At 53.9% G+C, this 16868-nt stretch overlaps 4 protein-coding genes across 4 annotated transcripts; 2 read left to right on the top strand and 2 right to left on the bottom strand.

Annotated features, from left to right (window-relative positions):
- Positions 1 to 343: 343 nt before the first annotated feature.
- BDZ83DRAFT_575019 (uncharacterized protein) lies at positions 344 to 1546 on the top strand (the record flags this gene model as incomplete). The annotated part of the gene is made up of 1 exon (XM_060504766.1): positions 344 to 1546. One exon carries the CDS (start codon positions 344 to 346, stop codon positions 1544 to 1546), a length of 1203 nt encoding a protein of 400 aa, XP_060366256.1.
- Positions 1547 to 2887: 1341 nt separating this feature from the next.
- BDZ83DRAFT_616722 (Manganese/iron superoxide dismutase) lies at positions 2888 to 4619 on the top strand. Its single transcript, XM_060507991.1, has 2 exons — positions 2888 to 3434; positions 3574 to 4619. Exons 1-2 carry the CDS (start codon positions 3026 to 3028, stop codon positions 4194 to 4196), a joined length of 1032 nt encoding a protein of 343 aa, XP_060366255.1. The 5' UTR covers positions 2888 to 3025; the 3' UTR covers positions 4197 to 4619.
- Positions 4620 to 6271: 1652 nt separating this feature from the next.
- BDZ83DRAFT_266754 (uncharacterized protein) lies at positions 6272 to 7900 on the bottom strand. The gene has a single exon (XM_060502028.1). The coding sequence runs from the start codon at positions 7736 to 7738 to the stop codon at positions 6419 to 6421; it is 1320 nt and encodes a 439-aa protein (XP_060366254.1). The 5' UTR covers positions 7739 to 7900; the 3' UTR covers positions 6272 to 6418.
- A 5540-nt stretch (positions 7901 to 13440) lies between these two features.
- On the bottom strand, positions 13441 to 15672 carry BDZ83DRAFT_751031 (fungal-specific transcription factor domain-containing protein; the record flags this gene model as incomplete). Its single annotated transcript, XM_060513997.1, has 2 exons — positions 13441 to 15353; positions 15561 to 15672. 2 exons carry the CDS (start codon positions 15670 to 15672, stop codon positions 13441 to 13443), a joined length of 2025 nt encoding a protein of 674 aa, XP_060366253.1.
- Between the last annotated feature and the right edge of the window lie 1196 nt (positions 15673 to 16868).

Raw genomic sequence — 16868 nt, 5'->3', positions numbered from 1 at the left:
CTTTTCTTCTCTGCGATCCCCTCTCTACCGTGTATACTCTCATACATCACATCTTACAACACTTACTTACTTACCCCTCTGCCCAGACCCAACTGCAAGAGGCAGAGATTTCCAAGGCAGGCTGAACTGAGCACCAATATACTCAGCCGCGCTGCCGCATGTGATACCTACCGTCACGAGTGCCGCCGCCAACACATACACACTACCAACCACCACAGCCGCTCAGAGTAGACCAGTAGCATCTCGCCTCCTCAAACATCTTACATCCCCCGCCCGGCAAGGAGTGGCCGCGAGGGAGCGATATCTCTGAAAGCATACCCTTACCTGTATCACAACCACAAACATGACTTCAACCACCACACCGATGCCCAACATCGGCGGCCTTTTGGCTCCATTACTGCCTGCTCTCGTGCCAGCAAGCATCTCTAAACAGCCCGCCATCGGCGTCTTGCCTCTTCTCAGCCCTATCCTGAGGCAAAGAGTCCAACTCCTTTCAGAGGCCAGCACCGAGCCATGGCTCCGTCTCCTCGCATATGACACCGACAAGGCGGCGCGCCTGGCAGAGATTGTTCAGAGCGGCAGGCTAGAGCCTCATCCCGTATCTGGCGAGGTCGAGGTAGACTGGGAATACGACGCGAAGACGAGGTACAGGCGGCTCGATCTCGAGACCCTGCAGGCCTTTGTTGCTCTCGAGGAGCTCGAGTTGACCTTCCAACTAATCTACTGCGTCGGCGACAAGGATGGCGGTGGCGACGGCTGGAGGATCGGCGAGGTTAGCGTCACCGACAAGGCGGCACCCTTTGGAACTTTTGGCGGCTATTCGACCATCGCCGAGGCCGAAAAGGCTTATGCAGACGAGAAGTCAAAGGCGACGACGACGTCAAAGGCACCAGCCAGCTCAGCGTACAACGACGCTGTCGAGGCGGATGACGACGAGGACGATGGCTACTGGGACAGATACGACGCAACTCCTGCCCGCACGCCAGCAAATGAGTCCCCCGCCGCCGTCAAGCGTTCCCCCGCGCCGCACGTACCACAGGCGTCGCAGCTGGGCCAGTTCCGAACCGACTCGGCAGAGGATGCGTACTATGCGCAATATGATTCAGTACAACCGGCAATGGACGCTCACGACCCCGACGAAGAAGTTGAGGGCTTCGAGACGGCCCCTCCTCTAGGACTCGGCGCTGTCGTAGGCCAGCATAATTCGGATCAGGGTCTGAATGAAACAAATGGCTCCTGGACGCTGGCTGAACCCCCGCGGTCGCCCTCAATTCACAGCCAGATTGACGAGGACAGGGCTGCTGTGCTCCTTCACCCGCGCCCGGCTTCGAGCGCTAGCAGCAACAGCAGCCGCTTGGTCGAGAAGCTCGAGGAGAGCGTGGGCAAGCAGGACCAGAACGAGTTCGGCGTGAAGCAGCATGTGTCGAGGAGCATTCGCAGTCTCTTCCTGCTGGCTCGTTCGTCCGGTATCGACAGGGATGAGTTTGAGCGATTGGTGAAGACGGAGCTGGATGTCCTTGGCATGATTGAAGACGACGAAGTTTGAAGTTTCGAGGCTGGCGGCTTTTTCTTGTATATGACGTTTCTCCTCCTCGGTGGTGCTCCGTGGGGATTTCCGCGGTATCAGGCTGTCATTCGGCATAGGATTGGATTGGGTTGCATGTACCGGGGCGTTCATTCATGGCCATACCTTTGAATACTGAGAATCAAGACAAATATCTCGTAAAGACTGCTATTAAATGAATGCAAGAATCGTTGGTGAAGGAATAGTTGCCAACATCGGGGAACAGGATGGCATATAGCAAAGAAGCGCTCAACAATTCCCGTGGTCTGATGAGTGAATCCCGGTGCTGCTGGTAGTTGAGTACAAGTAGGGGAAGACGATGTTTGCCCGGCAAAGTGCCAACGTGGGACTTGGTAATCGAGTAAAAACTTGAGGAAGAAGGAGCTTGAATAGGAACAAGAATGGGCGCCTCTGAGTTGATCGTAAAGCCATAGGTCCATAAGTTGAAGGAGTAAAAGTAGTCGCCTCAAGGTATTCGTCTATTTGACCGGTCCCAACTGTTGTGAACCTTCCAGCATACCTCGGTTTGAGATGGGGGAAGGGGGGTTCGAAATGAGCCGATGGCTGTCCAACCATACCGCCCCTGCTAGGTATAGGTAGGCAGTCCAGATCGTCTGATCTCCGACATTCTTCGCGATGAACGAATGGGGGAAACTCCGGTGTGGGCTGTATCTAATTACGGCACCCAAGTTCATGATGCACTTTTGATGAAGATTGTTGACATGGGTTCCTTCTTGTTGCTGGGAGCAGATCAGGTGATTCGCTGGTTTTTTTTAATTCCGGTCCATTGGGAGCACTCGCCAGTGAAGTGATAATTGTTTGTCGGTGAAGGTTGATGAGAGAAGATACCTTACGTGCAAGTTTGCAGCGCCCCCTTCACGCAGAACGCGCAAGAAAGATCAGCGACGATGTTTGCTCATCGGTGGTTCTCAATACTGTGTAAGCGCCCAGTCAGTTCTTGGGGGTGGGTGGGTGTGTGTAAGACGAGCGGGCGCGCGGGCGGTTAGGCAGGCGATGTGGGCGGGAACCGGATTTATGCTGTAGGCGCTGAGGTCGGCGGCTACGTCTCCTGTCGCCCTTTTCGAATCTTGGCCGTGAAGAGAATGATACTACGAAGTTGTAAGGAGGGGCGGGATGACGAGTGTCGATGTTGATTGAAGACGGGGTTGTAGTTGATGTTGGTGCATTCACGGCTTAGAACCGAACCATCCGAGGAGACTGGGCAAGCGCAGACGGAAAATACCCCAGTTTGATCAGTCGCGAGGAAAACCACCACTGTGTTGTCTGTCTTCCTCACTTTCTTGAAAGATGGTTCTCATGAGTCGTCTTGCGATGCAAGATGCAAATTTCATCTTGTAAGCTGAAGCCATCACCAAATGCTCCCTCCGACCCGTGGACCCACCCCGAAAATGACCCCACAAAAGTTCGGAACGTCTTCGCGCCTCAATCATAAGGCCACAAATGAACGCGCCAATTGGACACGCGGGAACAGCCGTCCCAAAAAAAGTTCACCATCGTCGAAGCTCCCGGCCTACAGCTTTCCCTTTCGTCGGCGAAGCCTCCCTATCACGCCCCCCGTACCGACTTTCTCTCCCAACTCCACCGGCGAACGTCGAAAGAGGACTCCATTATACACATACCACAACAATGTTCTCACGACTAAGGTTACCGCGCATCGGCGCGGGCATCGCCGCCGCCGCCAGAGCAGCACCGGCCAGACCTCTTCAGCAGCGCTCGATACACTACGTCCCCCAGCTCTCCCACGACTTCAAGGACGGCGTTCCGGGCCTGCTGTCGGCCGACGGCTACGACATGGCGTGGAACCAGTACATGACGCTTGTCCTTGACAAGCTCAATGCCTTGATTGCAGGTCAGTCTACGCTGTTCAGCTTCTCCTGACTTGGCGATCCAAGCTCCTGTCGCATGACAATTCCGAACTGTTCAATTGCATATAATATGATATAAAGTATCAGCCAGAGATAACTAATGCTAACTCACAACAAAAATAGGCACCGACCTCGAACAGCGCGATGTCAAGCAAATCCTCCTCGCCTCAGCCCAGGACCCCTCCCAAGCCCCCGTCTTCAACAACGCCTCCATGGCGCACAACACCCACTTCTTCTTCAAGAACATCACCCCGAACCCAAAACCCATGCCCGAGTCCCTCGCTGCCGAGCTCTCCCACTCCTTCTCCTCCATCGACACACTCCGCCGCGAAATGATCCTCACCGCCTCCTCCATGTTCGGCCCGGGCTTCGTCTGGCTCGTCAAGGCAGGCCACCAAGACTACCGCATCCTCACCACCTACCTGGCCGGTTCCCCCTACCCGGGCGCCCACTGGCGCCTCCAGAGCACCGACATGAACACCGTCGGCCTGGGCGGCTCCGCCAACAAGTACTTCCAGCGCAGCGCCGCCGCCCAGAGACCCGGAACGAAGCCGCCTGGCGCGCTGGACGCCGTGCCGCTTTTGTGCCTCAACACGTGGGAGCACACGTGGATCCGCGACTACGGGCTCGGCGTCGGCGGCCGCGGCGGTAAGAAGGCGTTTGCTGAGGCGTGGTGGGAGGTTATTGACTGGGAGGCTGTCAACCTCGCGGCGGACATTCCTTCTCGGCCACAGTTCATGCGGTAAACGAAGAAAAAGAAGGGGGCAAATGATGACTTGTGTGGGGGTCTCTAAGAGTTTGGCGGAATCAGGCCTGGTTGGGTTAGGAAACGATTGGCTACGCGAGTACCAATCACCCACAACAGAGCCTGAACCAAACCTGGCGAAAGAGAATTGGAGCAGATGCGGAGAAAGGGGTGAGAACCCTGCGAGATGTCCCAACCTCAGCACTGCAAGTCTTTGTGTGGATAGTAGCAGAGGAGGGGCGGGCTGGAGGATTACATGTAGGAATTATCAAAAAGGCAAAGAGGAAGCTGTAAGAATAGAAAACCGCTGCATATACTAAAGATGGGGGGATTGTGTTGCAGAATAACAATGTACTATTCCTGTACCACCTTACTTAGACTTCTCATCTTGTCCGCAATCAAAGATCGTGTCACTACTCTGTAAAGAACTGCAAGTTCCGTGTGGAAGAAGAGGGGGCCCGGATGTCAATCAGATAAGACGAGCTTAGATCTTTGATTATCCCCGGGTTACCCCATTCCGTCTATTCGTATGCATTCTCGCGAATCCCCTGACTCTAGTCATAATCAAACACTAGGCACCTTGAACGAGACGGAGGCAGGTCCGTATGTTGGGACTCACCACTCCATCTGCATACACAAAAGGCAAGTTGGTGGTCGTTCCTCATGGTAAATGCCATGGGGGTTCTACCTGGACATTCTTTAGGTTCATGATAATCGTGGACTCGGTATATCTCTCAAAAGGAAGTTGGAAAATCTGTTACGACACTGTAAAGCGTGTGAATCAACACAAACTAGGTTTCGAGGTTCTTATTTTCACGACCATCTTCACTCAGGTCATGATGTAGGAAATACCAAAAAAATTCGCAGTCTCTTGTTCTTGTCACTAATGACCAATATTTGACTCTACGGCGTGAGACCGTGGACGCAAGAGGTCATCATGTTCCAAGAGTTTGACCATTTACTCGCCTCTACGACTAGTCTCCTCCTATGACACCCCTTTCACTCATTCCCACGGTAGCCTTCGGGACACATAGCCCTCCAAGCCTCACACTCAACAACACCCTTTCATCCCAACTCATCCCCCAAGGTCACAAGCTACACCTCTTACACCCTGACCGCCCACACTGCCCACCCCTACGACCCTTTATCACTCAGAATTTTCTGTATACCCTCGAACCCCAGGGGACGCTCTGGGCCTCTGTAGTCGAGCGGTTAAATACCTGATAGAAAATTCCCCTGGGGTGGGGGTGGGGTTTTCATAGGATTGCAGATCCTCCATCGATTGCCGGCATCGCGGGTTCATCCCCGGGTGTCGTGCGACTGTGTCCGAACTTTTAGGCCTTTTTTTTTTCCCTACTGATCATTCTGTCCTTATTGATTTGCTGGTTGGTTCAATTGTTTTTGGGAGGGCTCGAAGTGAGGTTGGGGATGTATCACGAGATGTGTAGATTCGGTCTTGGTGGTCGTCGTTTGTTTCGTGATGAGGGTGGTTTTTATCGAGAAAGGTACGGTGCGGGCTTTTGGTAGAAGTGAAGCGGCGCTTGGCGACTTTGCGTTACTAAGACTTTGCCATTATAGTAAGTAGTTTCACAGAGCTCCTGTGTCGCTTTCGTCTGTCAGGTGCCGGGAACAGGCCGCCCCTGTTGAGGTTCATGACCGACATCTTGTTATGCTCTCGAGACCATTACCGGGACTATCTAAAGCTAGCATCTACACGCATCTCTTTCAACATGGGCCAAATCACAGAGCATATCATTTCTCAAGGAAGTCTTGTCACAGATGAGCTTTTTCATATACATGCGTATGAACAAAATACGTATGTATATATCCTCTCCCTACTCAAGCGTCACTAAGGCTTCAACTAGTCAGACTATGTATCTCAACCTACACCAACAACCAAAAACAAGTAAAGCGACCGTGGGTATATAATCCTATCCAGAAACAAAGAAAAACACGAAACGCCCCTTTTGCCACTGCCGCGAGGTACAATCTGCCCAAGTCTTCTAAGCGAATGTCTACTAGGCTCACACTCTTCCCCAAATCCCCGTCTCCATGTCCAGCATGTTATATGTTTCTCTTAAAAATATGAAAAGAGGGTGAAGAAGGAAACAAAGGAAGAAGAAGCGAAGGAGCAAGTATTGCCGACATTACAAAAACTTCAATATCATCAAGAAAGACAAACTCAACATCCATCGCCCCCTCAGCCCCCTTGAGGCAAATCGATCATCGACCACCCTGCGACGGCATCTGCGGCGTATACGGCACGTAGGGCTTCCCCCTCCGCACGTCACCAAGCTCCGCCTCCTCCATCATCTCCGTGAACGTCGTGTTCCTCTTCACCCCAGGCCGCCCGCCCACTGTCCGCGGGTCCGCGAACACGCTGATGCTCTCGCTGCTCGGCTCGCGCTGGAGGTGGGATTGATTGTTGCTATTGTTGATGTACCCCGGCTTCGGCGGGGCGAGCGGGTTTGGCACGTTGGGCGGCTGGAGACGTCTGGACCCGGAGTTGGGACGCATGCCCCTGATGGGAGCGACGGCTCCGGTGCCTGCTCCCCTCCCGGGCGGCGTGCGCGGGGCCGAGTCGCTGCGCGCGAGACCGATGGGATGGTGCGCCAGCGTCGTCGCCGTCGAGGAGAGGCGGTTGTGGCCCTTGTTGGGGGTGGACCCCGCGGGCGAGGTGACGAAGCCGGAGTCGCTTCGCGAGCGGGAGTGCGTCGTGGATGGGGTCTTTAGGATAAAGTCCGTCCGCACGGTGGCGTGATCCGTGATGGGGATGGGTTCCGAGATGATGTTTCCAAAAGACGAGGTCGATGTCGACGGACGAGGGCCACCGCTACCGCCGCGTTCCTTCTCGCTTAGTGGAGGGGGTCCGCGGCGACGACGGCGGGCGCAGAAGAGGAGGAGGGCGACGCCGAGACCTACGCCTACGAGGAGGCCTACGAGGGAGCCGATGACGATGGCGGTGGGGAAGGTGCCGTTTTTGTTGTCGCTGTCGCCGTTGTCGTTAGTGTTATTGTTGTTATCACCCGCGGGCGTCGTGCTGGCGGCGATGGTCGTCGGAATCACGCTCGGGACGGCGGTGGCTGTCGACGTCGGCTTTGGAACAGGGGTAGACGCTTCCTCTGGTGCTTTGGTCTGGTCCGAATCTTTCGTGCACTGCGACAGGCTATTGCAGCTGTATCCAAATGGGCAGCAGCTGTCGCCGCAGGTTGCGAGTTTGCCGTTGAGGACAGTGGTCTTGATGGAGGCATCGGGGTGTGCCACGGGATCTTGGAGGTTGATGTTACATGTGATGGGCGAGATTCTGTCGCAGCTCTCGCCTTCGGGACAGCAGAGAACGGTGGTGTTCCCGGCTAGAGTGATGCATTTCTTGCCCATACCACAGCAGAAGTTTCCCGGGAGGCCGTTGCCGCAGGAGGTAAAGCCCGAGGCGGCGCATGTGTTGTCTTGTCGCCCAAAGACGGAGGGGATAGAGGCGGCATGAGCGGAGGCAATGAGGATGGAGAGCACCGCGGCTCGTGTGCAATTTCGTAATCTAGACATGTTCCGAGTTCAGAGTATGTGTTGTGTTTATGATAGTGTAGTAGCTGGGCTTCTTTCAGCCGGGACGTTGCTTGATGGTGTTGCAGGGCCGGCGGTGAAGACTGAGCTCTTACCGCAGAGTCAGAGGTGCGTATCAAAAGATGTGTAAGTCGGGAGTCAAAGTGGCGGTTTGTGTCAATGGTTCATGACCACAGAAGGAGAGGGACGAGGCCCCGAGACCTTTGCTGGGGGGGAGAAACGGGACACAAAGGCGTAGAAGTAAGTCGTAGGTTGAAGAAGTTTCGAGTTGAAAGGGACAAGCAGGTACAATGGGATTGTCGCTATTCACAGATGAAAGGGTGTAAGACAAGGAGTGAATACTGTGTTGTTCATCAGGTGGCAAGAGGCTTCACAAAAGGAACCAAGAAGCAGTCTGATCGAGCAAAGATGACCGCAGGAGGAAAGATGCAGAAAACAACAAGAATGAAAAGGTGAGCAAAGAGAAGAATCGGGCGATGACCCGAAGAATGAGATGACGATGTCGTTCCCACCCCATACTGAGCCAAAAGTCATCCAAGCCCAATCTTTTTTGGTCTGGCTCGATTTCGTGGCAGGGCGGCATGGGGGCCAGGTCTTCGGACCCCTACGACTGCCACTCGGCGGAGGACTCCATTAGCGATAGTGTAAGAAAAGAAGAAAAACGTAAAGGGCTCTTTCAGGTTCGACTATCAAACTTGTTGCGCGGCTCCGAAACGAACGAGCCTTTGCCTGTGCCCAAAGAAACAATGCCACCCGATCGACCTCGCCTAAGAAGGCCGGCTGGTCGGTGGCCAACCAAGTAGCCCCAGAGTGGCATCGCGGCGACTTACGAGGGTTTACGAGAGGGGGCTCCTGCTTTGCAGAGATTACCTTGGGCTCTGCAAGCGCGACTGGATCGCAGCGGGCGTGAAAATGGTGGAGCGATGGTGCTGCGAACTCTGGACGTCTCCAGTGTCACCATGTCGATGAGAAAGACAACGGACCCCGAGCTTTTCCCATCATGGGAGAGTGTGATAGGGCATCAGCGGCCAAAATTCAGACCTCGCGGCCCCCTACCCCCAAAAAGGCTCGGAAACCATTGGCGGATATCAATAATTAGCAAATGAGTAGCGACGATAGCAGATAATTGGCAACGTTGGGCGGCAGAGAGTCTCGCCGTGAGGCAGTGCTGGTCTGGGTAGTCGCTGGGCTAGCGACAACGAGAGGCTGTCGTTGGAGTGTCTCTTTGGTGGTGGGGACTTTCTATTTCCCTTGGTTGTTAAGGGTCCATGGTGAAGGAAGGGGTCGAAGGGTTGAAGCAGAATGAGAGGTTGTGAGCGGTTGGCGAGTCGCCAGTCAAAGAATAGAATTTCCTAAAGGAGTCATCCAAAGTGCCAGAATGTAGCCGCGCAGCCGAAACGCGCGCCTATGATTCGTTCCTGGCGATTGCGGCCCCGACTTTAGGGGTGGCCCCTGCGTCAAAGGCGCCCGGGGTGGCGGACGCTGAAAAGTGGGTACAGAGGGGCCGCTGGGCCGCTCCATTGCTTTTAGCGTCCGTCCTTCCCCTTCAAGGCCCCATTCTCTTTTCAGCAAAGATCCAGGTACTTTGTACTCTTTTGGGGCGTCCGCCTTTAACCGCTTTATCCCATTCATGACACTGTTCAGTATCTTATGTGCTAAGCAACTAAGGTAACCAACGCCAGGGAAGACTCGTGGTGCGTAGGGATTGAGACTCAACCCTTGGCCTCACTACCTAAGAAAACAAGGGTTCAAGACATGGCATGGACATTGACCGAGGAATTAGGCTCAAAACCCCAACGACAACCTTCAATGGCCCGCCACTGGGCCCGTCCAAGCCACACGTGACGTACGCCATCCGTTCCAGCCACTGCAGCCACCGAAGCCATTGAAGCCGCTATTCCCGTATCTTTTCACCTCATAGGCTCATAAGCCAGTCGCTCTGCTGGCCATGTATCGGCTCCCTCACGTTCCCTCAAAAGACGGGTCACAGGACCGCCTCGCGAAAGCCTCACCTTTTGACCGATCGGCAGCCGGCAGACGACAAACCTCCAGTCAAGAGCCGTGCCTCCCATCTCGCAATGGAGGAAACCGGGTCCGGAGACCATTACCACGTCCACGGGCCAAAATCGGCCTTGGCCGACACTACAGTACCAGGCAACATCACCACCGTCGTCGTCGCCCTTCTCGCTTCAGCTCATCAAGGGGGGAGGGGTGTACTTGTGAACACTTGATGTTCTCAACTTCCGAAAATGATGCCATCGTCAGAACCCCCGTCAATCTTCGCCGTCGCCGTCGGTGAGCGTGTAAGTCGTGTCGGCCACAAGTCCCAGGGTTCGCCAAAAAAGCCCATGATGATCCACCACAACGGCGGTCCCCCATCCCGACCCGATGCTCCCTCATCCACTCCAATCAAATGATCTACGAGCAGCAAAAATGCCTTGCCATGATTGCCATGATTGCCATGTTTCTGCCCATGCTGGTCTTCTTCCCACTATCGCCCCTCTAGCGGGACAACGTCGTTCGCCAACCTCGCAACACCTACACTACACACCCCCATCCATGTGACGATACAGGATTCGCTCAGAACCTCTCTCGAAGAATTCCACGCACGTCCGGTCCCGTGGTCTCATCCGCTGCAGGGCCCCCGGCAAATGAAAAGACAGAGAAATTAGAGCGGAATGAGGGAACGACTTTTGTCCAAGCTTCAAGGTTTTAAGCCCCATGCAAGGGAGAAGGGCAAATCGCAAACCACAGACACCATCGTCACGTGGATACTTGTATGAATTTCCCTGTTTTCGTACTACGCTAATTAATACTGGTACCAATCTTGCGCACCCCTCCCCCTCAAGACGATATCGGCGCCGAGAATCGACCAACCCCCAAGGGGACCACTCCATTTTCGCCAATTCACGGTGATTCACACACATATACGAAATGTGTGTGCGTACTCCGTATCTTGAGTGTCTTCTGTGACTCAACAACGGCGGTGAACGGTCCCCGGAAATCGTGGGGAACGGGTACGGGTTCGGGATATGCAAGTGGTTGGCGCTTAAGCTTGGGTGAATCTCGCTTTCCGTCATCTGAGACCTATCTTCTTCCCTGTCTCTTTTTTCCCTTCCTTGCCCAGATGTAAGTCCCCGCACAAACCCAAAAACTCCCTCTCTCCCTTTCGTCAATACCTTAGATGGATGACAGAGGGGTGTGCAATCTGAACAATTGAGACTTGATATCAAAGCCCGTATGAACAGAATCTCAAGACCACAGTTAACTCGATACTGTGGCCCTCAAAACACCCCAGCTGTATGGTTTTACAAACGCACACCCACCCCCCTTGCATTGTAAAGTAGCGAACATGAACACACACAAAAGAATGATGCCATGGACTCCTAGGTGACTTGACTCTCTTCTATCCCACAGCGACGGGTTTCTTGCAGAACCAGCAAACTCGGTGGCCACATTCCCAATGCCCCAGCCCCCATACCTAGTCTCCAATCAACCCTTCTTCCAAAATTCATCATATCGTCAGCACTCTGAATAAACGACCTTGTTCACCACTGATGTCGGACCTCCAATCCAATCCATGAAACATTGTGCACTCAACGATCTCTGATCTTTCTCTTACCTCACCCTCCCTCCCTCCCTCTTCTTTCGTGATCAACCAGAACCCAACTAAAGTATCTCGGTGTGGGGGAAGGAAAAAAACGGGATTACCCAATTCGTAATCCCGGCCAAAGACAAGCCACAAAGACTGAGGATGGACGTCAGGTGAGCTCACCTTGAACCGTACACCTTGCAGGGCACTCCCAAGCTAAGGTACCTGGTAAAACACCCCGCCGCACACCGGGCCAAAGCTCACCGAGCCGAGCCAACCTTCACCGCTACCTTACCGGCAAACCATCTCTTCACCTCCCGTCCAACAACACCGACACCACCAGACTTGAAAGGACCCCGACATGGATACACAAGCCCCAGGGCACCGTACAAACACCACCTACCAGCTCGTGCGACCTCTTTACCCCTCCAAACCTCCCACCATACCTCTACCCCCTCTTCTACCTAGCAACCAAACCCCTCCGGCATCGCAAGAACAACCTGCATTGACGAAGAAGAGAAAGGTCCGAGGAAAGATGGCGCTATCGCGTCGGTACACTCGAGCGAGTAAAGTGTGCTATAGTGCGTTGAATAGTATTATAGCCCACTATGAGAGAGAACAAGCTCTCTGTCCGCCTCATTGGGGAAAACCTTTGAACCTGCGCTACCTCATGACCACCCACAGAGCCAATTACCTACACCATGTCCATCGCATCCGAACATCCGCGTCCTCCCGCGACATGCTTCAATTGGCTTCCAAAGAAGACACTGTACTGTAAGGGAAGCCACTGTAGGGTGCCTTACCTTGGCAAACACACGTTACAGTGCCCTTTGTACTACCCTCGATCGGCAACTTGCATCTTCACCTCCCCTCACCCCCTCCTCTACTTCCGATTTACCAAAGGAAAACCTCCCCATCGCTGTTCTCTTTCTTTCTTTCTCTCTCTCTCATGTTCAATTCGTCCAGTACTCAGTTCCTCTCGTCCGTCACTCCCGTCTTACGCACCCTCCCCTCCATCGTGCCATTTGCGCGTAAGCTTCGGCCCAAGTGCTTCCAAGGGGGGAAGGTGGTGGTGATCGCCACACCCGTGCAAGTACGCAGTAGTAAGCCGGAGAACTTTCCTACCTTACCTTGCTGTGTACTCTTCCGAGTTGCTCCAACCCCCCACCCCTGGCATGGACCGGCCCAGACAAATCTCGGACTCGTCCGGTGGGCACCACCTGTGAGGGAATTCTTCATATTTCTCAAAGCCCAGTAAAAGAAGAAAAAGGTGTGATTGGAAAGTAGTGCTTTTAAATTGGTGGGTATAATGTTTTGGTATTACATGATTCCTATAATCCTGCTCGATTCTGCCTACTGCTCCGTAGAGAGTTAAAAGGCTACCGAATGAGTACCATGTGAAGAAGTCAACTGGGAAGCTAGCCCATCACAGCTCCCAGAGCCCTTCTCTTTGATCCATCCGATCCAGTCCAGATGCACCGAAATGCTAGTCCCAAAGTCCCAAACATAAACTCCGATGAAGCCCGTTTCCCGTGCTCATGCTATGGTATACCCAAGAGAGGAAAGAAAAACCAAGATACCAGACGAAAGTGTGTTCCATCTGAAAAAGGAAGGATAGTCGTTCGTCGCATCTCATGTTTCCATTGCATGTTCCAGGGCCTCATCCAGGCGGTCCCTTTCCCATCATCCATCATCATCATCCATCATCCTGGCAGCCAGGCCCAGCTGCCCCGTGCACCCTCACCCGTGAAAGTGTCCAGTCAGAAGAAAAGTAAAAAGTGTGATCCAAGTGTCTTCGCTCTCATCGTTCATGTCCGCTCCGTGTGCCTTGCGGCGTGTCCTTCTAGTAAACCCAAAGCAACCTTTGATTAGGTTGGTGTAAATGTAGAAAAATGTGGTATCAAAATGGGAAAGATCAGAAGAGAAAATTCTAAAGTGTCCAGCAGTGCAAGACAGGCTGCCAAGCAGCCCCGGTTGCGCGAAAGGGAATAAGCGATTGCCTGAATCACCTCTGCGGAGGCGATATACATACCATGCAGATGGAAGGCGAGCCTATTGCACATACCTATACAACCCGGAACCAGCCAGGATGCTAGATGAGCAAGAAGTCCCAGCCCTTCATCTGCATGACATCCCTCCAGTGGATGTATGCTACCGCCTCAGCTCCTTGCGTGGAACCAGGGCTGCCGGCGCAGCTGTCGCTACTCTTGATGTTGCCTGTCTGCATCCAGACTTCGTTGAGCAGCGAGGAGACGCGGCCGAAGGAGCCGCAGTCAGAGACGTCGCCAAGCTGGGCGACGCGGTCCTCAAAGAGGGCGCGGAAAGAGCTGCCAGGCATGCTGACAGAGCCGCCAACGAGGTAGACCCAGACGAGACTGCGGTCGAAGCCTCCAGGTCCCGAGGGAATGAGCTGGAGAACGTTGGCAAGCTTCTCAACCAAGCCGACGCAGGAAGCCTGCGCGGGGTTGAAGCCAGGTACCAAGCTGCAAAGATAGATGCGTGCGGCAAGGCGGAACGCGGCTGTCATGTTCTTGGAAAGCTGCTTAGGGGAAAGGCTTCCATTGTTGTTGTAAGGCATCTTGGGACCAGGCTCGCCAATCTCGGTGAGGTTGATCTGGTCGCCGAGTGCGTGGACGTGCTGGCAAAGAGTAATGTCGTCCATGCCGCTTCCCTTGAGAGCCTCGAGGCAGGCGATCTCAGAAATGAGGTACATGACACGGTCATCGCATCCCATGAGCTCCCGAAGACCCAGGCTGGGGTTGTTCGACAGGTGCTTCTCGCGGTAGGTGTGGGCAAATGTGGGTGCTTGTCCCTGCATGGTGGCGCCGAGGATATCAATCCAGGAGGTCAAAGTCATGTTGAAGGGGGTTTGGGTCATCTGCTCATTGGGGTCCGACACCAGGCGAGGGAGGTCAAGCTTCTGGACCAAGCTGATGGCAGCTTGGAAGTGCTGGTGCCAAGGAATGTCGGGCAGTGCGTCGTCGAAGCGACCAACGACACACTGGAAGAAGATGAGACCCAAAGCAGCCTCGAGAATCTCCTGGTGGTTCTCGTCCTTGTTCAAAGCGTCGCAAAGAGACGAGATGGTGGCGTACCGATGGCGCATAATGTCCTGGTCAATCTCCTCTCCGGGAACGTTCATGGTCGCCTTGTAGTGCTGGGCGGCGATGCTAAGGCAGCAGTGCAGGTAACCCTTGTTGCTCTGCAGAGCCGGCAAGATTAGATCGGAGCCGACTGAGCCATGTTGGTTGGAGTCGAGAATGGGGAAGATGGTGGGCAGGACGAATTGGATAAAGTGGTCCAGCAGGCGCTGATCGTTCTCGTCAAGCTCAACTGCGACCTGGCGGTTCGACATGGCCGGGCCATGAGAGAAGTCGAAGAAGTTGACGTTGAGAGCCTCCTCGCTAAGGGACTCCTTGCGCTCAGAGTAGATCTGCTCGGTCCACTCGCCGTCGAGGGGCACGGAGGAAGGCAGGATGGTTCCTGGAGGTGGTGGAGTGTGGTAGGTGCTGAAAGTGGAAATTGTCGATTCCCTCAGAGTGGGCACATCGTTCATGTAGACCTGGCGTTCAGTCTTGACATCAATCTCGTAGGGCGAGGGGAAGCCACTGAACATGAAGTCGGGGTGCATCTGGGGGTTGTAGGCAGCATACTCGGCACCGACATTTGGCGGGCTGTTGAAGTTGAAAGCCTGGGAGAAGTGCGAGTCGATGGAGGCGGAGCGAGTGCGGTCCAGAGGGTCGGAGAAGGTAGCAGAGGTGGGCAGAGAGTGCGACAGGCCGGGAGGAGAGCCGATGGAAGTCTGAATTGTGTGCGACGCCTTTTCCGAGAGCTTCTTGCGCTTGATAATCATCTTGATGTCGTCCTTGTGCTTGCGGCGGGCATCGTTGTTGCTCCACCACATTGGGCGCTTGTATTCGCATGTCAAACCAAGATGTTTGCAAGCGGAGCACATTGGCGAGCCCTCGTCGCACTTCTTGCGGCGTAATCTGCAGGTGTAGCATCCTGTAGGAAAACCAATTAGTCTCAAGTGTTCGGATGAGTTTTGGCCATCGAGGGAGGCATGATTTGGGGTGAATAAGGGAAAGTCGCTCGCGTGTAAGTGAGATTGGATTGTGGGTGTAAGTCAAGTATGGCTAATACCATGGTAAATGGGATGGTATTTGGGGAAAAGATGGCAGAGAGGCAAGGGGATTCTTGGGATGAACGTACCTGTCCTTGAACGGCGGTGCATTTGTGACTTTGCCTTGGAGCTGGCATTGTTGCTGTTGTTGGTGTTGGCTTTGCAGGCCGACTTGGCCTTCGCAGAAGATGCGACGGCCATGTTGACTGCAGCTGTTGATCTCATGAAGTCGTCTCGAATGTGGTTGGGGGGTAGAGATGCCATTTGTACCCTTCTTCTGTTCGCGATAGAGGTACCTGCGTGTGAATGACAAGCCGAGCAGCGAAGACAGAGCTAGAGCTGGCTGGCTGGGGCGGATGAGAGAGAGAGGAGGGAGGGAGGGGTGTGGTGAAGGGTGTGTGAATGTGCGGTGGACCGGGAATGATCAGGGACCAGGGTCGACAAGTGGAGGGGCGTGGCAGGAACCGTTACACTGTGTAGAGACGGAAGCGACCGACACTGTGCTCTGGACCGGGGAAAGAACGAGCAGGGGTCCGGGGGGGGGGGTGTGAGAGTGCGAGTGCGCGCGTTGTGGTCTTCTCCTCTTTTTCTTCTGATTTGTGTGTGCTGGGTGAAGCAGTCTTCGTTCCTCTGTGCTCTCTCGCTTCTCTTTCTTTCCTGGAAGCCAAGAGTGAAAAAAAGGCGGGGACAACCTGGGATCGATATTGGAGAGGGGGGAACTCGACGAAGGGGGGACTCGGTGGTCAGGAAACGTCTGTTCGCTCGCCCGCTGTCAACGCAATTTGAGATGGGAGACCGGGTTGTTTGTCGAATGGATTGTCGAGTTTCCAGAAACCCAAGGTTCCAAATCGTATCAGATTATTGAATTATTTTCTTTCTTCCTTGTCGTTCAAAATGCAACAGCAAATTCGATCTCGTTTCATGAACTGTAAGCAATGGGCGTGCTGCAAGTTGTAAAATTGCAGATATGTCGAGAGTGGTCGACTGTGGATTTTGTTTCGTTTTGGTGGTGTCGAATGAGTGACTGGTTGTTTAGCAAGTCCGGCTTGCCTTGAACTGGATTATCGGGTGGTATTCGAGTGGTTGGGGTTTTCCGAAGATTGTGGACGGAGGGTATCAAAAAACAATTGTATGAATGAGAGAGAAAAAACCTTGAACAAACACTTGGATCACTTTTCCTTCTTCTTCTGCTTGACTTCTACAGATCACAACGAGAGGAGGCCAGAATCCAACTCTTCGTGATGGATGGTCCAAAGTCTTATATTGTGGCCGCCTTCATCATGACCATCCTCTTGTTGCGCCAACCAACGGGCCTTTGAGTGGTCTGCCTGGTGTTCACTACGTAGCCAACATCAATATTGTTCTAAATTTGGATACACCTATGTATGTGTGTCTCC

This window comes from Colletotrichum acutatum (genome assembly GCF_030867785.1).
Source record: "Colletotrichum acutatum strain CBS 112980 chromosome Unknown BDZ83scaffold_34, whole genome shotgun sequence".
NCBI lineage: Eukaryota > Fungi > Ascomycota > Sordariomycetes > Glomerellales > Glomerellaceae > Colletotrichum > Colletotrichum acutatum.
The sequence above is the reverse complement of the archived record's forward strand: the minus strand, read 5'-3'. Positions and strand labels throughout refer to the sequence as shown.